The 22,927-nt window shown below is 49.6% G+C and overlaps 2 protein-coding genes and 1 long non-coding RNA gene across 3 annotated transcripts; all 3 read right to left on the bottom strand.

Moving 5' to 3' along the window:
- Positions 1 to 2,860: 2,860 nt before the first annotated feature.
- On the bottom strand, positions 2,861 to 4,243 carry LOC107202817. The gene is made up of 3 exons (XR_001520844.1): positions 4,117 to 4,243; positions 3,751 to 3,918; positions 2,861 to 2,945 (listed from the first exon to the last, which is right to left on the bottom strand). It is a non-coding gene; the product is annotated as an uncharacterized LOC107202817 (long non-coding RNA).
- A 5,199-nt stretch (positions 4,244 to 9,442) lies between these two features.
- Positions 9,443 to 14,583, bottom strand: MEPE (matrix extracellular phosphoglycoprotein). The gene is made up of 5 exons (XM_015623621.1): positions 14,547 to 14,583; positions 13,779 to 13,850; positions 12,151 to 12,204; positions 11,918 to 12,010; positions 9,443 to 11,817 (listed from the first exon to the last, which is right to left on the bottom strand). Exons 2-5 carry the CDS (start codon positions 13,836 to 13,838, stop codon positions 9,838 to 9,840), a joined length of 2,187 nt encoding a protein of 728 aa, XP_015479107.1. The 5' UTR covers positions 13,839 to 13,850; positions 14,547 to 14,583; the 3' UTR covers positions 9,443 to 9,837.
- Positions 14,584 to 16,610: 2,027 nt separating this feature from the next.
- IBSP (integrin binding sialoprotein) lies at positions 16,611 to 21,918 on the bottom strand. The gene is made up of 7 exons (XM_015623745.3): positions 21,647 to 21,918; positions 20,489 to 20,553; positions 20,358 to 20,408; positions 20,166 to 20,231; positions 19,925 to 19,978; positions 17,794 to 17,892; positions 16,611 to 17,515 (listed from the first exon to the last, which is right to left on the bottom strand). Exons 2-7 carry the CDS (start codon positions 20,540 to 20,542, stop codon positions 16,922 to 16,924), a joined length of 918 nt encoding a protein of 305 aa, XP_015479231.1. The 5' UTR covers positions 20,543 to 20,553; positions 21,647 to 21,918; the 3' UTR covers positions 16,611 to 16,921.
- Positions 21,919 to 22,927: the final 1,009 nt, after the last annotated feature.

The raw sequence follows: 22,927 nt of genomic DNA, 5'->3' as shown, positions 1-22,927 counted from the left end.
TGCTCCCACTGCAGGTGGGTAGAAAGGGTAGCAGTTTAAGAAAACATGTTAAAACCCTCCTCCTTACTCCCCTGTTTCAGTTCCCTATCTGGATTTAGGCTGCAGGCAAATCTTCCCCTCTTTCTCTTGAAAAGGCAAATTAAGTTGTATTAGCCATAAAAATTCCATATCAGGTGAAGAGGTAATGAAGAAAGAAAGCCAGAACAGGAATTGGGAGGAAAGAATTCCAGTTTGCTGGTCTATGGGCACCAGACAAATAGAACTTGAATAGCTGCAATCTGTCAGTAGCTGCTAGAACAATGAGGAACCCAAAGATCTGCCAGTGGCACCTTGACAAGAGTTTCTCCCTCAAGGTACACCAGCAAGAAATGACTTGGAGGGATGAGCTACTTGGAGCTTCAAAGCAAGGGCTGTGCTTTGAGCCAGCTGCCCACAGCATGCCACACGGGCCAGCTGAGCTGCGCAGTTCCCTCTCTTCCCCATTCCCCTCCCACAGAACAGAAATGATGACAATACATGGATCCTTACCTCTAAGTACTCATCCATCCAGTTTGGAGAACTAAGAGTACCTGATGACCATGCACTAGAGAGAACACAACCAGAGGAACTTGCAGCCGTTAATTTCACCACACATAACGGGTTACTGATACACAGAATGTCAGAAATTAAAACATCTACTCTGATTTAGCAACACCCCAGCCCACCAACACAAAAATTCCAGAAAACTCTTATGTACTTCAAGCATTTCAGTGCATCTCAAGCCATAATGTAAGACACATTCATTAATGACTTAATGAACAGACAAGACATGTTTCTGCTGGATTTTGCTAGTCTTTTTTTTACTTAGTTCTCTTCCAGACAGGATACTATATTCTATGTCCACAGCTTTTGCACAGAATTAAGCAGAACCCAGAAACTTGACAAAAACCTCTTTCTACCTTATATCAGAAATTAGTCTTTGGAGAGATACACTTTATCTCTCACATACCCATCACTATCTTTTGGTTCCACATCTTTCTCACTTGCCAGTAGCATGGCTGAATCATCTTCTGTTCTGGAAACAAGCGGATGCTGCTGGTTTTGCTCACACTGCTAGAATGGGTTAAAACCAGAGGTAACTTAGTAATCATATGAACACCTTTTACTCTGCTCCTTTGTTTCAGTTTGTGATTGGATTAGACTGGAAGTGTTTCTTTCCCTCTTTCTCCCACAAATGGGCAAATTCAGCTGTGATAGCCATTAAGTCTCTATATGAGATGAACAGCTACTGAAGAAAAAATCCAACCCCAAACCCATTCTTATTTTTGCAGAATTGGAGTTGGGACATGCAGATTCTTTCATAAAGTTCAAGGCCTTTTCAACTTCACTGCTGCGTGTTTCTGCTTTGCACAGCAGAAGTGGCATCCCAAAACTCAGGGGATAAACTACCCTATGGGCTGGATCTTTGCAGATTCTTCTTGGAGTAATAAATAGAACTGAATTAATAAACTTTAAATACTTATTGGAATAATAAACAACTTGTACCCCAGCCAGTACCCAGTTGTGCTTGGTACTTAAGTGACAGAAGTACCTCAAACCAATGTTGCAGCTAAACACTTCATATTTGGGAAGTCAAAGGCTTCCTGTCCTCTTCTTTACTTTTTCTTTAAATCACTGGCCTTTATCTTGGGTAGCCCTAGTACAGCTTCAGCTTTAAATTTGCTTCTTCTGTTCAATTACCTATGATTACTAAACATTCTCCCCAAGTTTTGGAGCAACAAGGTCTTTTCCACTCTCTTCAAGTGATACCCAGAGATGCTGATGCATTCACAGGTGCATTTAGGGTTAATTGGGAGCTCTGTCTAAAGTAGGTAAATCAGAGCTGTGTTTCAGCCCTGAATGTCACACTGAACATTTAGATGCCAGAAGACAGGCCTGGCAGCACAAGAGAAAACTAATTTAGCTGTGAGGTGGAGAGAAGCATGTAATTCACTACTTACCACAACACTGCCAGAGTCCCTGACACTTAGATTGATGTCTTCAGAGTCAGAAGAGTCAGCAGTGACACCTATGAATTCCTCACCAGCTGAAAACCAGAATGTTAGAATCAATATCAGAAAGTGCCGAGGAATGAAATGGGTAGCCCCAGAGGAACAGGCTGAGATAGTATTGATCTGTGCCCTGGATCTCTTCATTTCAGGAATGTGTCCAACATTTCACTCCAGCTTTGCTCTCAACAGTCCACAGGAGAGTATTGCCAGCCCTATCCTCTGCAAGAAAGAGTGGCTGAACTCCTCATACAGTTCTGTTGAATAACAGCAGCTTGAGGAAGGTACACACCAATGTAAGATTCATTAAACATAGGGGAATATCATACAGGGAAAAAAGCAAACAAACCCAAACCAAAGCTGGAATCACAGTAGGGATCCTGATTTTATAGCACCATACTGTACTGTTCCTTAGAGGGATGGGGCACAGCTAATGACAAGTTTTCCTTATCTGCTTCCCAGTTGGGAGATCCCAAACTTAGTTTGCCACCCTGTGTAGTGGCAGCTGGGGCAACTGCCAGCTGCTCAGAGTAGACATTCAGGTGTTCCAGCATCACTTGGACCTTTGTTACACAGTTCATCTCCCACTAGTGCAAATGTATCACAGATCACTCACAAACCCACGTGCTTGTGAAGAGCCTTGCTGTTTACAGGTGGCATACTAGGGGCTTCCTAAAATCTCAGGTTTCCCTTCCTCCCCGCTAAAGGGCCTAGAGACTGGCAAATGCACACATTTCGCTGGACCCCAGACCTTCAGAAGCAGTTTCTGTCCTTACCAAGCTCAAAAGAAAGTGTACCACTTTCTTCGAAGTCTACTGGCTTTGGCTCTGAAGCTCCAGCTCTCCTAGGAGCCATCAGCCTGCTCCGTTTCTGAGTTTGACCAGAATCATCTGCTTCTCCACGGCGCTTTAGCTGATTCTAAGAGGGAGAAAAGCCTTAGTATTTTCTGTGGGAGTAAGGGTAACATGGCCCCCATTTTTGCAACACCAATGAAAGCACGAAGGTACAGAAAACACTCATGCAAAGGCTGGAATATGCGTCCATGCATATTGTGCTATGGGTCATTCCTCCCTGACCGCATGGCATCAAGGAAAAAGGAGACTCCCTTATCTCCAAGAAAAAGCCTATCCCAAAGGCTTGAAAATGAGGAGACTACTTCACAATTTTATCAGGTCATTGTTTGTTGCACTACATTGAGAATGGCGATGCAGTACAACATGACTCTCTCAGCTGCATTGTCCAAGAGAGCAAAGTTTATTACTCTTAATCTTCTTTTATACACATGTTCAAGAAGGTCTGAGAGGTAAAACTCCCACTGGTCATTAAAGCAACACATCACCATCACTGGTTAAGTTGAACACCACCACTTGACTCTTTTCCTAAACAACACCTGCAAAGATTGCTGTCCTTTACCAAGGACTGTTTGGATTCTTTCTTATGCTTTCTCAGGCCAGAATGAGAAGCCTGCGTGACTTAGTTTCACACAGGCTCTGTTCCCTGCTTGCTTTCTGCATCCACAATTGTTCACATTGTAAGCATTTTGAGCTACTGCTAGCACCCAGAGAAGTTCAAAATTTTCCGTCTCCCAAAACATGAAGTTACATCAAGTCTTAATAGGCTTCTGTTCCCGTGCATTTGCTACAAACTTTTTAAATCCTTTCTGGAAGTACCCTAGACAATGTGTTTTAGGAATCAGATTTACATTGAGTAGTAAAGTACTCACTGTGCTCATGGTGTTTTGTGACCTAAAACCACTGGAAGAGAAAGCGGGACAGGCACCAGAGAAGGAATGTCAGAGAATCTACAGTGTCTGATCCCTTAGATTCCTTTAGGTAGCACACTGCTACAAAATCCTGACTTCTAGGGGTCAGAGAACGATGTTCTTCCAAAGCTACAGAAAAAAAGAGAGGAGATTACCTGTATGGAATACCTGTTCTCTTAAATACCACCCCTGCACCAGGATTCCCATCCCTGAGTCACCAGTTTCCATACAAGTTCAGTACTGGAGCCTCAGACACCCGCAGCTGAGCCAGAAGCCCAGAACAGCCCCTCAGCATCAGAAACCTTTTCAAAAATAATCTACACTTACATGTAAATTACAGGTAGTCAGTCAAGAGTTTTCTTCATAAATGTTAGCAAATCACCTTCTGTTCCCACCAAGGATGGAGAAGATGGACACTATGCAGAGGAGATGGACACTTTGCGTCTGCTTCCCAGCAGAGGATCCATCAACTGACTTAACGGACCCCAGGTCACCTGGCACCCTGGGATGGAAGCCTTGTGGTAACAGTTTAGCTGTGGCAACATTCCATTAACCGTAGCAGAAGCCCTCTTTTGCACCCCCCTGGTGTCCCAGAATGCTTTGGCGTGGAAGGGACCTTAAACATCAGCTGGTTCCAATCTCCTGCCATGGGCAGGGACGCCATCCACCACATCAAAATGTGCAGGACCCTGACCAGCCTGGCCTTCCAGGGACAGGGCATCCACAGCTCTCTTCTCCTTCATGTTTTTTAGCCTGTTGCTGAAAACTCTCATGAGACTGTTTTAACTTCAATCCCTAATAAATAGAAGTTAAAATTAAATGAAGAGATTTTTGGTGTTGGGTTGGGTTTTTTCCTAAACTGGTGAAAGTCTAACAGTTTTGATTCTTATTTAAAATCTCTGAAGTCTTGAGTTTTTCAGGTTTTCAACTACTCCTCTGATGAGAATTTCGCAAGAAGATTGGGAGATTTGCTCTGCTCTTGGGGACAGCACCTTCCCCTTGAAGCTCTGCTCTGCTGTGAAAGGTAACAAAGCAAGGAAAGTGAAATTAACATTTAGTTTTTCTTCTAGCCAGTCTGCCACTGGACCTGCATTCAAAGGGTTTGGCTGGTGCTCCTGAGAGCAGCAGCAAACCCATGCAAGCCCTGCTGGATACAGGGATAGTCCTCAGCATCTGGTCCTGTGGGTGCTCTTGGGTGTGGGGAGCATGGTGAAAATTCATCCATTGCTGTGGATAGCATATGGATATTTTCAGCTCACACTCTACACAATGAGAATAATTTCTTAAAATATTTTCTCTGTTGATACAACTGTTGCTATTGGGTAACTGGCAAATTGTTGAGTGTTTAAAGATGGATGGGGATGACTTCCCCATTTTTCTCAGTCCTGTGTCTTGAAATTGAAGTGAAGGCTGATTTTGGTCATCATACTCACATCCTTCATTTCTCATATTTGGTGCCTGGCATGAGGTACTTACTTATTAATATATTAAATAAGTATTTGGAATTGCTCTAGCACCTTAGCATTTTTATTTCAAGCATTAAATCTCCTTTAGGATTTTTATTATCTAAAACTCTGCCCTTTAGACACTATATTTTTGGAAAGCAGGAGTATTTAAACTGAAGCAAAGCACAAGTGGATTTACTGGTGTATAAAACATCCCACGTGTTACAGCAGGGAGCCTGTTTGATCACTCTACAGGTACAGCTGAGGTTGGCTGAGTGGGCTCAGCTCCACTTGTATTTTGGGGTGGGACTGGATGGCTTTTTGTAGGAATGTGTCAACAGGGATAAGGGAAAACGGAACACTGAGGAAAAGGAGGGTCAGCTTTTAGTAAATCAAACATTTGAAGGCTGTCAGGCTTGATCTTCCTCATCACTGCTGGATGATGGCAGCAGAGGACTGGTAGACTTCATTGTAAGGCCCAACACTTTTTAATTAATGCCACTACTGAAAATATTTATCACTTGGTGGTGGGAGGGAGATAAAATTCCTGCCCCTTCTCTGCACATTACAGGGAAGCTGAAAAGGCTACATACCTATTTTATCTCCACCCATGCAGACCAGCTTTGAAGCAAGGTGTAAGATCTCTGAAACACCCCCTGCCATTCTACTTCATAACAGAAGAAGTTTGTATCTACCAACTTCCCGAACTTAAAAGATTAATTATAGCCAGCAGCCTAAACTGAACCCAGATTAACTGGCTTGGTGTATTAATCACCTGGAGGAACAGCACTGGGATTTTCACACAATGGCTATGGTTTGCCAGGATTTTTGGCAGGAGAAGCTTTTCTTCCAAGAACCTTAGGAAGAGAGAAACCCACAGTTCAGGGATTGTTAGCTCTGCAATCTTCCAAATCAGGGGTACCCTGATGATCAGAACAAGGCCCATAAAGTCATCTAAGCGTGAATGTAGTATAGGATGTTGTTTAACAAAGTATCCAGTGGCAAGGCAATTGCTCCCCAAAGAAACCTTGAAGACCAGTCCCTCTAAAGCCACCATGAGGATGCAGGGAAATAGGCAAGGATTACCAAAAGAGACCCCAAACAGATTATAATATTGGCTAATAATATTTTTTTTTACCAGTGTTCCTGAGATCTGCATTTTACTACATGTGTCAAAATGTGCTTTTACTTGACTACAGAAATGGTTGTAACTTCAGAGTATGTTTCCCAAAATGTTTACAGGGAAGTGCTGGTGGATGGTCTATCAGAGACTGTTCAGAATAGGTAAAAACAGTTTTGAATCCCCCTGATGATAGGCAGTACTGTGTGGCTTGTTCTGCAGAAATAAATCCCAGGTTTCTTATTGCTGGAGCTCCTTTACACCTTCCTCAATGGCAATAAGTGTGTCTCTTGGCAAAGGATGGAGGCTTTGGGGCATCTTCCAACCTCCAAAAACCTGGATGTGCTCAGACCCCCTGCAGTTGCCCAGCCTTGGCTGCCAGGTTAGGAGCCGGGAGGCTGAGCACTGGGAGGAAGGGTTTGTTGGAGGTGTGCACAGTATTTCAGTCCCTCTCAGTCCCTAGTCTTTGGCATGGGATGAAGATGAGTAACTACAGCAGTTGAGGAGGAAAATTGTTATTGTGCTGTAGCTCCTTCTCTTTTGAGAGGTTCTGCTTTCAGCTGCTCCCTCTGGCTGTCTGCTTTTGCCCTCTTCTGAAAAACCATGGTGTTACAATGGGGAAAGCACCCTTGTCTCACCAGGGAGTGCCCGTTGCCACCCCACAGCCAAGAAGAAGCCATCTGAGAAGAGCAATTTGTGATGGGCACCACCTGCCCCGTTCATACAGCCAGCACTGAGCTCTGTAGCTGAAAACATACAGTTCAAAACTCTGTTTGAATGGTTACTCAAAGCACATAATTGGTTTTTAGACTTCTTTCAAAAAGCATTTTAGAGGTTCTTTGCAACCTTGCTGGCCTGAAGCAGCAGTGTGTACCCGTATTTGCCTGGCCACATGACCACAATTAGCATTCATAAGAGTAGCTGGGATTTTTAGAGATGATTTATTTTTTGTTCTGTACCCTCAGAAAGTACATATCATTCTTGACTTGGGTTCACACACTTACAGAGTGGGATGAAAGACCCTAAATCACTTCAGCAACAGCATGAAGGGTGGGCAATGTCACCTTGCCAACCCCCACCCTGCCAGCCCTCATCTGCTCACCCTTCACTGCAAGGAAAAACCAGCTCCCCACTTTGCTCCAATACTCTGGGAAAACCCTTTCCTAGGGAAACTTGCATTTTTTATGTTCAGTGGCCACTTGTGCTATTTGGCAGGTGAGTTTAGAAAGAGCAGGGCCAGGCAACATTGTGGTACTGAGCAGGGGTTTCAGGGTGAGCATATCAAAATACTGTATTCTCCCAGATGTAGAGCCAGAGTCACAGCACAAAAATTCCAGGTGCTTTAGCAGCAACTGTGCAAGGAGGTAATGCTGGTTTACAAATGTATGGCATTTATAATTGAACTAGCTAGTTTTATACCTGGCCTCACCATTCAGGCAGAGCTCTGCAGGACCTTGGGGAAGCAGTGGGACAAGATGGCAGCAGTGCCCATGCCAGCATCAGGCATAGCTGGGCATCACTCAACAGGCACAAAACATTCCCAGCAATAGGCTTTTTATTCCACTAGATGGTGTCCAGCTCTTGCTTAAGGATGTTGCTTAATCCTTTGGACAAGGGTGTGGTCAGGATTGAGGATGGAAAAGCTGCAAACTTCTCAGTTCTAACCCTGCCAGTGGTGAGACCCCAAAACCACCCACTTCATTTGCCAGGCAGTTGTGCTGAGCCCTAGATCCTCAAAGCATTGCCATAGTCCATAAATCTGGGGGTTTGATGTGCTGTGGCAGTTCTAGGGGTGAGTCATCCAGCCCAGACTGGCAGCAGCCCTACAACCCCTTTTAGTCTGAGCTGGATGGGCCAGCACAGGAGGTTCATGAGCCCTTGGGAGTCTTCTGCTTGCTGCCCTGAGCATGGGAAGCTGCAGGAAAATCCTTGCCACAGGCTGCCTAAATCTCCATGTCTCTGCAGCACTGGGACCAAGCCAAATAGAGCAGCTTCCCCGGAGACACCAGAGCCTAATGTCCTGGTGGGGGCATGGTGCGCACATGCAGTTTTTGACTTTTTCTGCTGGAGAGCATGAGCAGTAGCAAAGCAGAGTCCTGAGAGCTGGTGGTAATGGATAGTGCCAGTGAGACACACAGTGTCTTGGTGTTCCAGTATGAATCAACCATGTATGATCCTTAAGTACCAAGTCGCTGCAAGAAGCTATGAATGTTCCATCCCTGGAAGCATTCAAGGCCAGGTTGGATGGGACTTTGAGCAACCTGGTCTAGAGGGTGGCATCCCTGCTCGTGTCAGGGGAGTTGGAACTAGATTGTCCCTTCCAACCCAAACCATCCTGTGATTCTGTGTCCCATAACAGGATCTGCCACTTCCCTGCTTGCAGGTGTGCAGAGGGCAGGGAAGCAGGTACTCTGTGGGTACTTCACTGACATTGTGGCTGCTCCTGGCTGCTCCCACCTGGCCCCTGCATGGGCACAGCTCTGGTGGTGAGTCCCCTCAGCATGTGCTGAGGCAATGTATCTCCCCTTGAGGCTTGATGCCTCTTCCACTGTGCCATTCGCTCTGGCAGGCTGAACACGCCTGTTTTAGCATCTGTTTAGCAGCTTCTTAGACAGAAAAAGCAACCTGCAATTGCATAAACAGTGATTAACTTTGGACACCACTGACAGCATGGCTCCAGTGTGTTGAAGCCCAGCCAGGCCAGTGTGCGGGGGCCAGTGGCAGGAATGGTGGTGGCACAGCCAGAGTGTTATGGTGCTCCTGGAAGGACAGTGTGGCCAGGAAATGTACCATCAAGAGGGTACGATGGGGATTTCTTGCAGGGGGAGGCAGATGAACCGAGGGGGAGGATGCTCTGTAGGCCTCCCTAGCAAGCCCAGGGAGGCTGGTGGCCCTGGGCAGGGTTTGATAGCCCAAGGGAGGGATGTGGGGGGCTTGTTAGCCAAATTGTAGTTCCACAGGAGATGGCACGGCCAGGGATGTGCTGGGGCCAGAAATCCCCTTATGCCCAAGGACCAGCCCACCCCCAGCACACTGTGGCAGAGTGACTGCCTCAAGTCCCATAGCAAACACCAGAGTCAGCAGATCCTCAGGTACAGAAATGCCTTTATTTCTCCAGTAGGCTGGAAGTGAAACTGCAAGGACACAGGCTTTTTTCTCACTGCTTATTTACTTGCTTCACATCAGTGTACAAACACCGCTACCCTACGCTGTGTAGCATGGCTGCTGTTCCCTGGCTGTCTAGCACAGCACGCCCGTGCATTCCTGCTGTGCCATGCGCAGCTTCCCCCAGATTAACAGCAGATTGCATGAACCAGTGATTTTTTGGCTCCTGGGCTTTGAAGCACCGTGTGCCCTCCAGCAACCTGCCCCTCACCCACTCAAGAGCAGAGCCTGTAGCAGGGATGCCAAGGGGGAAAACGCGACGTGTGGGACCCCCCAGCTCCACCGCTGGAGCCTGCCAGGGTGGATACCGGCCGCACCTCAGAGGGGCCCCTGCATCCAGCGGCCTTGGGGGTACCCTGGGGATCCCCACCCTGAGGGCTGCAGTCCCATCTGTCCGCTCTCGCTGTGGCTGCCCCGGTCCCCCTCGGAGGATTGGCTGCTGTCGGTGCTCTCGAGGCCAGGGTAGGGGACATGGGGGCCGCCGCCCGCCCCGCCGAGGCTGTAAAAGGCCCGCTCACGGACGTGGAGCTCGTCAGCCCGTTTCACCTGGTCCAGCTGCCGGCTGCGGCCTAGCGTCGCAATGGTGCCCGGCGTCCCAGTCCCCAGCCTCCTACCATGCTGCCCAGGCAGGTGGCCACTCCTGGCCCCCGGCACTGCTGTCCTGCTCTCTCCGCCTTGCCCCTGTTCCCGGCCCCTGCCTGCTGCCAAGCTGCCTGTGTCTTGCCCGGCCTGTGGAGTGGGGCTGGGCCCTGCTTTGATGGCATGCGACCTGCCCCCAGCATCACCATCATAGCTGCCGGAACTTCTCTGGGCCCCGCTTGATGCCCAGCTGCTGGGTTTCCCACTTGGGGATGGTGCTTTTTCAATCCTGGGTGTCTTGTCCAGCCCTGCTCCCCCTGGACGGACCCTCATCCCTGCCCCGGGCCGTGCCTCCACACGGGGGAGTCGGGAGGTGGCTGTCCCCACCTCCCCACTCCCTCCTCTGCCCAGCACAGTGCTCATGCCTGCCTTGTGGCTGCTGGCTGTCACCGACTGGGTGGTGCGGTCCTCCTCAGTAGTGGCAGGGCGGATGCTGACCCTCTCGGCTGGGACAGTGGCAACAGTCTCCATGTCACCCCACTGGCGGGGGGTTGTGGTAGCCACACTGTCTGGCTTCCCCTTGGACCTCTGCCCCTCACCTCTTACCTCATCATCATCTTTTGCATGGATGCTGGCCACTGTGGGGCTGGTAATGTCACCACTAGTGACTCTCCAGGGGGCAGGGGTTACCAGTCCTCTATCAACACCAATGGTGCTTGCACCTTCTTCATCCTCTCCATTGAGGCGGCCATCCCTGAGGCTGCTGGTGACACTGTCCCCACGGGTTGGGATGGCTGTGGTGGCCAGTCTTTCAGGCTGCCTGTGGGCAGGGATGCTGTCATCTTCACCACCACTGGGTGCTGCAGTGATGTCCAGCCTGGGGAGGGGGCTGCTGGTTCCCACAGAGGGGATGCCGTCATCCTCACTACCCACTGTGACACCAGCCTGGGTGATTTCCTGCTCCCCCACATGGATGTTGGCCCTCCCAATGAAGATGTTGACCTCATCGTCCTTGTCTGGAGAGACCTGGGTGAAGCCGATGGCCCTGTCTGTGCTGCCCAGGCTCCCATGGGTGATGGTGACACTGCCTGAATCTGGGACGTAAGCGTATTGATCCACACCTGCAGCATCCACTTGGACATCCTCCATCCTCTCAGTGACAGAGGACGAAGTGGTGCCTCCTGTCCCTGTACCCTGTTTAACACCTTCCTGCCCTTGGCCAGAGACAGTGGCCTCTCTGCTGCCCTCATCCCCTGCCCCTCTGGTAGTAGGAGCCCTCCACCTCCCAGCAGTCACGGCTTCCTCCACTGGAACCACCCTGAGGGCACCGTTATTCATATCCTCACTTCTGACACTGGACCTATTCTCCACCACAACCTCACTGGGGTGTTCACCCTGAGGAAGAATGGGAACACCGCCATCAACTTCCACCACCAAATCCAGATCGCCGCTGCCTTCTGAGCTGGATGGGGTAGGACCCATGCCACCGCCACTGCCACGCACTCGTGTGACAGTGCCAGGGCGAGTGCTGGGACCATCCCTGCTGATGCCTGGGGTGCTGCGGTTTTCAGGCTTGAGGACAATCCCATACTCGATTACTTCAGTGCTGCTGTTGTCACTGTTCTCTGGAGCTGTCCCAGCCTCTGGTGGCTCCTGCCTGGCATTGTCTTTATCCAGCCGGTGGCTGGGGATGATATTCTGGTGGTCAGCCTCTTCTTTCTGTGCAGTACACACAAGGAAGAAGTCAGGATGATGGATGGCTGCTGGGGACACCACAGCCAGGCCAGGGTCCTGCAGTGTCCCCTGGCCACCTCCTCACCTTTATCTGTGTCTCGTTCCTCCGTGTTGAGAATGAGTAGACATATTTGAAAATGTAGAAGCCATGCTTGGCATTGCAGCCCTTCAGAAGTATCTGGCAGGGAAAAATATAACCAAACCCCACAACTTTCTTATTAATTGCATTGGCAGGAGTTTCCCTTTCTGCGTCCAGCACTGCAGTAGGGTCCCTCCAGTATCCACTGAGGCTCCAGGAAGTGGCAGAGGGATACATACCCGGTGCTGTCCCACACAGTTCCCAGCAGCTCTCCCTGGCAGCGGTGGTGGCACCTGTGGGTAGCAAAACACAGGCAAGAGCTGAGGCATCAAACAGTGCCCCAGCATCCAGGCAGGTGCCAGTGCTCACTGCTGGCCACCCACCCTGCACAATGTTCAGGGAAGGGTGGGAAAACTGCATTGATAAGCCAGTAAATTCCCAGGCACTATCTGGGGTACTGACTTAAAGACAGGAGTAGTAGAAAAGGCCAAATCCCCATTTCCAGGGTCCAAAAAGTATTGTGAATTTTGCTGCAGCATGATTGTATTGCATGCTAGATTTCGTATGGTATTGTTGGTCTGCACATAACCTTTTCCTGGAGACTGCTGCAGAGAATCTTATTGCAGAGCATTTTTAATACACAGTACCATTGCTCACAAAATAATGCTTCATCTTACTGCTTGGATTTGTCTGTGATTGGAGTCTGGAACTGGTTAACTGGTGGAGTTTCCCAGTGTTTACTATGCTACTGACCAGCAACCTCCATGTCCTCACAGACGGGTTTCTGTACATGCTTGCAGGCTTCCAGCTCTCCCTGATTATCCTGGCATCTTTTGGTGGGTATTGGCAAGTGCATCCCTCAGGGTTGGGGGACCTTCTGGTGGAAGCATCCTGTGAGCCCCACAAAGCCATTGCAGGCATTCCCTATGTGCCAGAGTGAGAGACAGCCCCATGGAGGTGAGTCCTCTTTGATTTCAGCAAAATTAGTCACTGAAATATCCCAAGCCCAGCTGAAGGAGCAGAAATACAACCCAAAGTATTGAATATTCCCAGGTTGTTTCATTGTTTGTGAACAGTATCAAAGGCTGGATTACAGCTCTGGTTACACAGCACAGTATTAACTCCCTTCTGTGCCCCTATCTGAAAAGCAAATCTGTGCTGATTTATTGCCTTCCCCTGGGCTGCCCTGCTACAGACTGGGTTGTAAGAGCTTGCTCTGGGGGGGAAAAAGACATATGAGAGGGGCCCAGGCCCATCCCTCAGGGAAGACAGGATTTCCCTCCTCCTTACCCTGACAAAAAAAAGCAAACCTTTTCTAGGAAACTTTCACTCTAGCTGTGTATTTAGTACACTGAGCAACAGTTTTGCAGGACAAAAATGGCTGCTATTAGATTCATCATAGATTGCTGTGTTTTTAGTTACATCTCTCAAAATTTCACATTAGGAGAGCTGGAAAATAATTGCAGGCACCCCTCTGACCACTGTTCCCCACACAAGTAAGATGAGCATCCTTCCCACACTTGTGGGAAGCCCATTCCTGTGGCTTGGCTCAGGCTATTCACAAGCCAAAAGCACTGGCCAGATCCCAGACCCACGGAAATCCAGGGGAAGAGGTACAGCCACCCAGACGGACACTTATGCAGTGCCCTGATTGCTAAACTGAAGGGACATGCTCAGCCACCTCAGTGCTAACATATATTTTTCCTTCTGGGCTCACCTCTGCTGTTTGCCTTAATGCCCTCCCCAAGCACCAGAGGTGGTGTACACAACTACAACCCATGTTTTCTCTCTGCTGAAAGCATTATGGGGTGGACCAGATAGTACATCCCACACTTGCAGCTGGGAACCCAGGAAAAGCCATACTCACAGGTGTGGCGAGGGCTGTGCTGAGCAGGCATAGGCACAGGCAGACGAGGGATGCTTGCATCTTGGGCTGCTCCTGGAGGCACAAAGTGAAGCATTGCTGTGGTTGTCTTCCTGGGACTTGTGGTCCTCAATAATTCTGGTTAGCAGCAACCTAAAAACTCCCGCTATCCCAAAGCTCCCATGGCAGCAGGGTTTTCCAGTGACCCCGGCTTTTCCCAGGCTTTGTGGCGGCCCTTGGCATTGTCCTGCCTCTCTGCATTCCTCTGAAGAAGGACTATGTGCACAGGGCACAGCAGCTCTGAGTGGGTGCTCTGACACCGGCTATTAAAACTTCCTAACTCCCTCTGTCAAAGCAGCTTGGATGGATATTTTCAATAAATGATCCCCCAAAGTTGCTGCAAGCTAAGATGTTCATAAATTTGAATTAAGAAAGCGGCAGGATTTCACAGCACTCGTAAATGGCAGGAGGCAATATCTCCATTGGCCAATAATTCTCATTTCACCCAACCACCCTTGCTTGGCCTTGGAGGTCCATCCCAGGGACTGTTTTCAGCCATACCAGCAGTGCTACAGGAAACAGCAGAAGGAAATCTATGCACAAGGATCAGCAGTGCAAAGCAATGTAAGCTCAAGAGATGTGCACAGCCAAGGATCAGATGTCCCCATCCCCACTTTGGCTTGCCCAGAGTGAAAGCAGAATCCCCACTCAGGGACAGCAGAGCTGAAGGGCTAGGAAGAGACAGGGCAGGAAGCTGGGTAAGAAGATTACCTTTTCTTGTCAGAGGCAGGTCCCTGTGGAGCCTGTGCCCACTTTACTGAAATTTAAAGTTGGCCCCGGGTGCACAGAGCCAATCAGCTCCTGCCCAGGGACATTTGTCAGCTCTGGCAGCACCCGCAGATAACCAGGGGGAGTAATTTCCAGCTAAAAATGTGTTTGTGGTAAAAGACAGCTATCAAATGTTCCACCTGGCTGGATAAACAGAAAGCAAAGTTTATAAATATCTGTTCTGAAGGCAAAATTGCCCGATGATTAGCACAGATCTTAGTGTGGCACATGTCCAGCTTGGTTATTGATAAGAGTGTGCAGTGGGTCTTGGCTTGCTTACTGTGACCAACATGGGAAAGCTGGCAGAAACAGAAGGGCAATATCCAGAGCCAGGCCTGGTCCTGGCCCTTTGGCACAGAAGGGCAGAGTTGGCCAAGCTGAGAGCCACCATTATGCTGTGTCTTCTGACACTTGCTTTTTGGGCTTCAACATCAACCCTCTGAGCTAAGTCTGTCCAAGTGCAAAATAGAAGAGTGGCAAAAAAGCAAAAAAACCCCATGTATGTTTTTCCATGCACTGCTTGCACAGATCCCTTTGAGCCAAATTTCATTACGAAGAAGTGCTCCAAGGGTGTGCACGATGTACAAACTCCCCTTCTCCCCACCTCTACTTTTGGTGGCACTACTGGTCACCTACACCCTGGCCAAGAAGGATTCCCACTGCTGTGGCCAGCCTGGCTCAGGCACTCACTGTGGTGGTGGTGACAGCAGCTCCCATCCCACTCCCTACTCTGCCCTAACCCAAACCCTGGGAGCTGGCACGACTGCTGCATTATCACCAGATACACTTAAATCATCAGCATCCAGCCTCAAGCAGGAGTAGATCTTGCAGCTGGCAGGAAACTGACCCTTGGGAGTGGCAGTCAGAAGCCACCCCACAGGGCAGCCTTGGCTCCTGGAGGCGAGTCTTTGCCAGATACCTGGAGGGCTGACGCACACAGGACTGGGCTACGCACCCTGTGGGAGCAGGACCTGGCCCCTGGCAGTGCCAGGGCCCTTTGCCCATGCCAGTTCCCTGACGTCTCTGGACACCCCCTGGGGATGTGGATGATGGAACTCTCGTGTCTCCACACCAGCAATGAGTCCATGCAGGGCTCCCCAGTGCCGTCATAGGGATTTGTTGCTGGGGGTGCCCACAGTGCAGGCCACATCTCCTGCCTCCCCAGAAGCTGCAGCCTGGCTTTGACGTATGGAAGCAGTTTTGTACAATGGCCAGTGACTTGCTGCTGCAGGAATAGACTAGTTCTGCAGTTGGACCTGCATCAGGAGCTGAACTCAGGTTTCCTTCCTAGGAGTGCAAGAGCAGTAGGGTACCTGCCATACATACCCACAGCAGGGTACTGTGCATGAAGATCATCACTATTCCCATATGGTGTCATCTGCCTGGAACCAAGTGGGATTTGTTCTACTCCTATCCATAATGCAGATAACCAGTTGGCCAGGGACACAGTTCTGTTGGGAAGTGACCTTGAGCAGGGATCCTGAGGACTCCCAGCCAGGCATCCCCACTGCTGATGGAGTAGAGGAGTGGATGCACCACTGTCACTGTGACAGCCATACCTTGCTCTGAGAATGAGGCTGTGGGACAGGAACATTTTGGGCTGCAGTACTGGTGTTGAAGACACACATCCAAGTTGCCCAGCCTTGTACCCACATGCCTGGTGCAGGGATGAAGAAGTAAAGCCCTTATTACAGAGTTGTGCATCTACAGCTAGTGATGCACAGAAAGAGAAATTAGTGGTTTTACCCTTATTAACATTGCCTGATATGTGGTCAGGCACATTACCAAGGAATGGAAGATGTGGTAAATTATCACTGCTCACATACTGGAAATTCACATCACCTTTACATAAAATGTGGCTGTAATCCCACAGCAGTGTCCCTAAAAGCACCCTTTAATTTTTCAGAGGGGACTCTGCAGAGGCTTTCCAAGTTAACCTTGCTGTTCCTCCCCCCTTTCATGCGCATCTGAGCTGGAATAACAAGATCCAGCCCTAAGCATCGTGGGCAACCATAGCCACTCAGCCCCTCACCAAGCACTGTGCTGCCCCACTGGCCTCAGAACATTTGGCACCAAACCTTTTGTCACCAACAAGCTCACTTTAGTTGCTTTATTTAATTTCATTTCACTTTGCAAGATACCAAAAAAGACCCAAAAAAACAAAACAAACAAACAAACAAAAAACCCTGGGATGGAGCCAGTGCATATGGCAAGCTGCCTGGCATCCCCTCTGGCATGCAGTGGCTCCAGGGAGCCTTTGGATGCACCTTCCTGAGTGGCTGGGGCAGGCAGGGAGAGCACCAGGGTTTCCCCCCTGTTTACTGGCTGTAGTAGTAATCCTGGCCATACACATCATATCCATGCCCTTTGTAGTAGCCGTACTCATCCTCGTAGGCCCGGTAGCTGTCCCCACGTGCGTACTCATCCTGTTCCTCGTACCCACCCTCGGTGGTGCCCTCATCCCATCGGTTGTTGTCCCTGGCTGTTACATCGTACTCCCACAGCTCCCCAGCTGTGGTGGCATCTGTGGTGACATCTGTGGGTCCCCCATCATCCATAGTGGTTGCCTGGGTCAGACCCTCTGGATTGGTGGAGCTTGCAATGGTGGTGGCTTCAGTTTCCTCTTTCTCCTCCTCCTCCTCCTCTTCCTCTTCTTCTTCTTCCTCCTCTTCCTCCTCTTCCTCAGCTTCACCAGTGCCCTCCTCAGCCACCACAGTGCCATTGCCATTAGGTCCAATACCCTCTGTGGTATTTGTGCTTGTGCCATTGACACCATTCTCATTCTCATCTACTTCTTCCTCTTCTTCCTCTTCTTCCTCCTCATTCTCATCACTATCTTCATTTTCAGAGTCTTCCCCCTTGCTGGCAGTCCTCTGCCTGATCCCTTTCAGGGTCCCTTGACAGCCCTTGCCCTGGCAGAGGGAAGACCACTCAGTATTACTTGGATGTTAGGAGGCTGCAGCTCCAAGTGGAAAGGGACAAGTATGGGCACAGCTGAGTATCCTCCCACACCTTGCATGGCAGGACTGTCTTTTTGGGGTACCCTTTCCAAACCCAAGTTAATGCCCAGAGCTTGGTCCAGCTATGGCTATTTCGACAGCAGCCCCCCAAGCAGAAACAGGGTGCAGGGCATCCCATGGGTGCAGGCAGACATGCAGTGAACAGCCCCCTTGAGCTCCCCAAAGCACACCTGCTGGTATGTGATGTCTCCTCCCAGTGCACCCTGGCACTCCTCAGGGGCTGCTCCAGCAGGGTGTCCAGCTGCCTTGGTGCCAGCATAAAATGGCTCCTGCAGGGACAGGGACAGGACAGGGCAGGGGGTCAGCAGCTGGAGTGGAGGGCAGCTGCTGACCCCCAGCAGTGAGAAGGCTACAGAGCATCCACACACAGCATTTGGGCATTGATCCGAGTTCCCTGCTTTCCCATGGGACTTGTTCCAGGCTGAAATGGAGAAGCTGCAGCAGGGCAACTGGAACTGTGCAATCATGTTTTGCTTTGCAAAGCATGTAGAGGTTTTTTTCTGAAGTTCCCTCTCCCAGTTTCCCGTAAACAAAGAAAGCCACAGGCACACTACATGTAGACACACTGCACATCATGTGTGGATGGTCACTGAGAATGTGATGGCTCAAAGCCAGATGTGAGCCCAAACCCCACCAGCAATCAGCAATCAGCAATGCTTGGCTCCTGAGATCAGCAGCAGAGCAGGGCTCTCAGTGGTGTGCATGGCTAAAAAAAAAGAATAACCCAAATGCAAACAGAGCCTGGAGCAGCCACTGAGGAACTGGTGGGGCAGTTCACCCAGTGCCCAGCCTGCAAGGTGGAGAAAATGAGCCCAGCCATGGCAGGGAGTCCTGAGGTCAGTGTCATCACTGCCCTGGGCAATCCCTGCTGCTCGCACACCAAGACCAAGGCACCTATTCTGGCATTTTGGGCCACCTCAGACCTTGAAATACAGGTGCACCTGATGGCAGAGAAAGTCCAGGCTGCTCTTCTCTCCAACGGGAGATCCATCAAATTTCACAGTGCAGCCAGCTGTGCCAGTGGAAGCAATGCTCCCCATCCAGCAGTTAATATAGCAGTGCTTTTCACATGCCTGTAACTGGCCTTGGGACCTTTCAGCACAATTCCTCTCGCTGACCACCCTGCCAATGAGGGCACATCCCTGAATGGGAACAGCCACTGCTCTGGTGTCCCAGAGAGGTGTAGATTGGGCCTGTCACTGCAGTGATGTCACGGAGAGGAGAAACGGAGTCCCTCATTGGTGTGATGTCACAGAGAGGGGAATGGTGAGGCAGCCACTGCTCTGGTGTCCTCAAAATGAAAAGGGAAGACCTAAAGAGCAGCTACATTCCTGCCTAGTACTGAATTTCTTCCTGAGAAATGAAATTCTACCCTTTGCTGCCCATCCCACTACTCAAATTTATCCCTAGAGATTGCAGTGGTAGGGGAGAAAAACAGGTAAAATTGGGCAAATTGCAGGGAGGTGCCAGGGCTGACACATGGGACACCCGATGCTATACCCCAAGCCCTGACAGGCCTCCAAAACGGGGTTTAAAACTAGATTCCTTGTCTGTCATTAAATAACTTAAAAAAACCAAACAATAAAAGACCTGATTAGGCCTGCCACACAGGTTTCTAAGCATGCCAGATCCTTATTTCAAAGCACTTGTGTGCCTGAGACCACCGGATTATTTTTGAGCATTTGCAGCCCAATGAGACACAAAAGATCTTTGTAACCCCTCACATTTAAGTTTGGACCTGGGTGACTCTCACAACTACAAAAGTGCCCAAGCTCATACTGATTCAGCAGACAGGAGCAGCTTCACCATCTGACTGGTACAAATTTGACTTTCCCAATATAGCATCAGTTTGTGTCACTCCACACTCCATGTCCACAGACACACATGCAGAGCATAACTGGATTTTCCATAGGGATTTTCTCAGTGCTATAGGGGCAACAGACCCTGAGAGGGTAAGAAGGCAAGAAGAGTTCCTAACAGAACCTTCTTTCTTGTGTGAACCTCCCTGCTTCTGTCCTTTGGCCTGTCCTGCTCCTTTCTGAAGCACTGGAAATGAAGACCCAGAGAACTTGTCTCAGGGTTGTTTGGTGCAACCTCTACCCAGAAAGAAAAAAGAAAGCAAAAGGAAAAAAATCAACAAAAAAATAATAATATAAGCCCCAGAGTAGAAAATCCAGTTGTATCCAGAGTGCAAGTCTGTGGGTGGTCAGTGACCACAAATGCTTTGAGCAGACTACAAAACCAAAGAAAGTTCCCAAATTCCCGTATTTGTTTTGCAGGCTGTTGGTTTGCCATACTCACCCCATCTTCCTCCTCCTCCGAGTCATCCCCCTCTTCCTCGGATGAGTCACTGCCCTAAGAAGAGGGAAAACCAGGTTGTAGGCGGGTGGGTGGGTTCCCAGTGGTGTCATGAGTACAATGATCTGTGCCCAGGCCCACAAGCCATGCCAGCTGGGCACAGACTGTGCCCCCATCTCTTTTGGGTCAAAATCTCTGCATTTGGAGGGCAGCAAAGCAGCAGCAACCCCTTGGAAGCACCTACCTGGTACCGTCGCTGCAGGGGATACACATATCTGTACAGGTAATGGTGGCGCCGGCTCTTGAAAACCTACCGGGAGAAGGAGGGGGAAAATCCCATCAGTCTGGGGCCTTGGGTACAGGAGCCACCAAAATGTGCTCTTCCTCAAAATCAGCCCCGTGTGGGACTTGACACACGGGGTGGGGGAGACCCTACCGCGTTCTTTTCTGAGTCATCCAACTTGGGTCGCCACAGCCAGCTCTTGACCTGGGGGAAAGGGTGTGTTGGTACAAGCCCCACACCAGCCCCAGCAAGGCCAGGGGGATCCCCCCTCTCTTGGCACTCACCGAGAAGGCACACGCCATCCCCACCAGGCAGACAAACACCAGGACCGTCCTCATGACTGCTGTCTCTAGGAACACCAAAACATATTGAGGGCTTGCTTTTCAGCTCAAGAACACCAACACCACTCCAAATCCACATGTCAGTGTCTACATGGGTGAGTGGGGAGAAGAAAGGCTGACCTCTAGTCACTTCTTAATGGGGTAACCCAACTCCTTTGTAGACTAAATTATTTCTATTCTTTTCCTTTTTTTTTTTTTTTTTTTTTTAAGATCTGTCTCAATTTCCATGAATACATCTTGTTTTTTCCAGAAGCCACAAAATACCAGGAAAACAAGTTTCACCATGTAGTGGGCTCAAAGCTTTCCTGGAGCAGGACAACTTATTTCTGTTTCCCCACTGCCTTTGAGGGAGGGGAGAAAGCCAAGCCCCACTGAAGATGCAACAGGAGCAGCTAGAAGCACTGCCTACTGTGGTTGCTGTCCCATAGCTCCAAGACCTGCTTGGGCTTTACCCAGAGAGCAGTGTTCCTGGGAATTACACCACAGACAGTTTAACCTCACTGAGGAAAAACAGGGAAGTAAATAATGGAAATAATTGGCTTCTACAGCCTGCAATTGGCAAAGATAGCAGTGGCAAGGCACCAATGCAAAGAGCCCCCCACAGGCATAGCTGGAGGGGACTTGGCTCTGTGCAGGTCTGAGCTAAACACCGAAAGCACCAAAACACAGCCTGCCTTCCTCCATCAAGGAGCAAGGAACACACCCAATCATCCCAGCGGCACCTTAGCCTTCCCCCAGGGAACAACGCTCCCAGCATCCCCCTAGGTTCAGTCAGGCCCACTAATCTTCCTTTTTCCTACCCTTCTTCTGCCTAAACCCAATATCAGCTGTGCTTGTAGGGAATTGTTATTACATTTATCTGTGCTTGAAGTTTCCTTATTTTTGCTTAACTCAGGCTAGAAAACAAGTGGCCTCAAGCTTCCCAGACCTTGTAGCAAGGCTTTGGGTGTTCATCTTCACCCAAACACTTCATGAAGCCACAGACCCAGGAAAGGACTAAAAGCAGCACCCCGTCCTGCCAGCAAGCTGAGCCTCACCATCCCCCTGCAAGAAACAGACATCAATGTACAAGCCAACTGGGAAAAGCAGCACCAAGCTTACCCTGCCCCAGCACCGAGAGCTACCCACGGAGTCAGCTGGCACAGATTTCCTCCTGCAGCTGCTGTGCTGGGATATAAGGTCTGACTTTGCCCCCCCCCAAGCCAGTCACCGCCCTGCCCAGAGTGACGCCAGCCCTCCAGCATGCACCAAAAACCCTCCAAAACTTCAACGCTGGCAGATTTGGTGCACAAACATAGCACCCTGTGCTGCTGCCAAACCCAGAAAGGTTTGCACTGCACCGCTAAATTGAGGGTCTGGCCTCAGATGAGCGGCTGGGATGCCAAGGGTATAATAACACTCTGGGTTTTAATTAAAATAAATATTTGGAAATCTGTTACTGGGGGGTATCCACCTCCCTTTTTGGGAAATTCTGTCACTGTTTTTTCAAGTAGACAAAAAGACCAACCTCAAAGGCCCGGCTCCATAGCCACTTGGGCAGGGCCATTAGACCAAAGAAAAAGCTAAATCCAAACAAATCCCTCTCCAGGATGCCTGCAGAGGCCTTGGTAAGGGCAGGGAAAGAAAAGGGGACAGTGCTTGGGGACAGTGGGAAGCTCTGCCTTCTTAAATTCTCTAGTTGAGCTTATTTCCCCAGCTGGCAGCACTCACAGCCCCCAGGTCACAAACTTCATATATTCAGAGGGGAAAATCAGCACGCTGTTTTACAATGTGACGAATCCTCTGCTGTAGACTCAAGATAGAGGTGTCACCATTTGAGAGCCATTTCCACCACAGTGTTGCTACAAAATGCATTTCTGCTTTGTTTCTAATGCCCTGCAAACTACGCAGACCCACACAGGGGCCAGTCCAGTCCCCTGCTCTCAAAAATCAGGCATAGCTCAGCTGAAATCTGCGTATGACCCCAGCAAAGCAGAGTAACTGCTTGGGGCTGGGGAGAAGATGAAAAAGCCCCACCCACACGTGCGCTCAAATCACACTGGGGACCTTGATGGCAGGATACAGCGAGCGGATGCTGCCCCCGGCACCCACCTCTGCAGGGACATATTTTCTTCTTTACCTATATTTATCATTTCCTGCTTGGATTTCAGCCACCCAGCTCTCCAGTACACCTCTGCTCCCTCTTTCCCAGATTTTTCTTACACTCCTCAGCAAAGGCCGCTAAGCTCCTGCACGTCTGAGCTGCAGCAGCTCAGGGAATGACTCCTCACCAAATGCAACTTTGCTTCCCACAGTGGCAAGGAGACCTGTAATTCCCACTCGATGCTTTCAGCCCTACAGCCCTAGGAGAGGGAACAGAGGTGCTGAAAAATAAATGCCTTC

This window comes from Parus major, chromosome 4 (assembly GCF_001522545.3).
Source record: "Parus major isolate Abel chromosome 4, Parus_major1.1, whole genome shotgun sequence".
NCBI lineage: Eukaryota > Metazoa > Chordata > Aves > Passeriformes > Paridae > Parus > Parus major.
The sequence above is the reverse complement of the archived record's forward strand: the minus strand, read 5'-3'. Positions and strand labels throughout refer to the sequence as shown.

Bases quoted from the DNA above. Each gene is read 5' to 3' on its own strand.
- IBSP (XM_015623745.3), bottom strand. From the start codon at position 20,542: ATGAGGACGGTCCTGGTGTTTGTCTGCCTGGTGGGGATGGCGTGTGCC. The intron at 20,409-20,488 runs GTGAGTGCCAAG...CCTTTCCCCCAG, and splicing joins GGATGGCGTGTGCCTTCTCG to GTCAAGAGCTGGCTGTGGCG. The intron at 20,232-20,357 runs GTAGGGTCTCCC...TTCTCCCGGTAG, and splicing joins ATGACTCAGAAAAGAACGCG to GTTTTCAAGAGCCGGCGCCA.
- MEPE (XM_015623621.1), bottom strand. From the start codon at position 13,838: ATGCAAGCATCCCTCGTCTGCCTGTGCCTATGCCTGCTCAGCACAGCC. The intron at 12,011-12,150 runs GTATGTATCCCT...TTTCCCTGCCAG, and splicing joins ACTGTGTGGGACAGCACCGG to ATACTTCTGAAGGGCTGCAA. The intron at 11,818-11,917 runs GTGAGGAGGTGG...TGTACTGCACAG, and splicing joins GGAACGAGACACAGATAAAG to AAAGAAGAGGCTGACCACCA.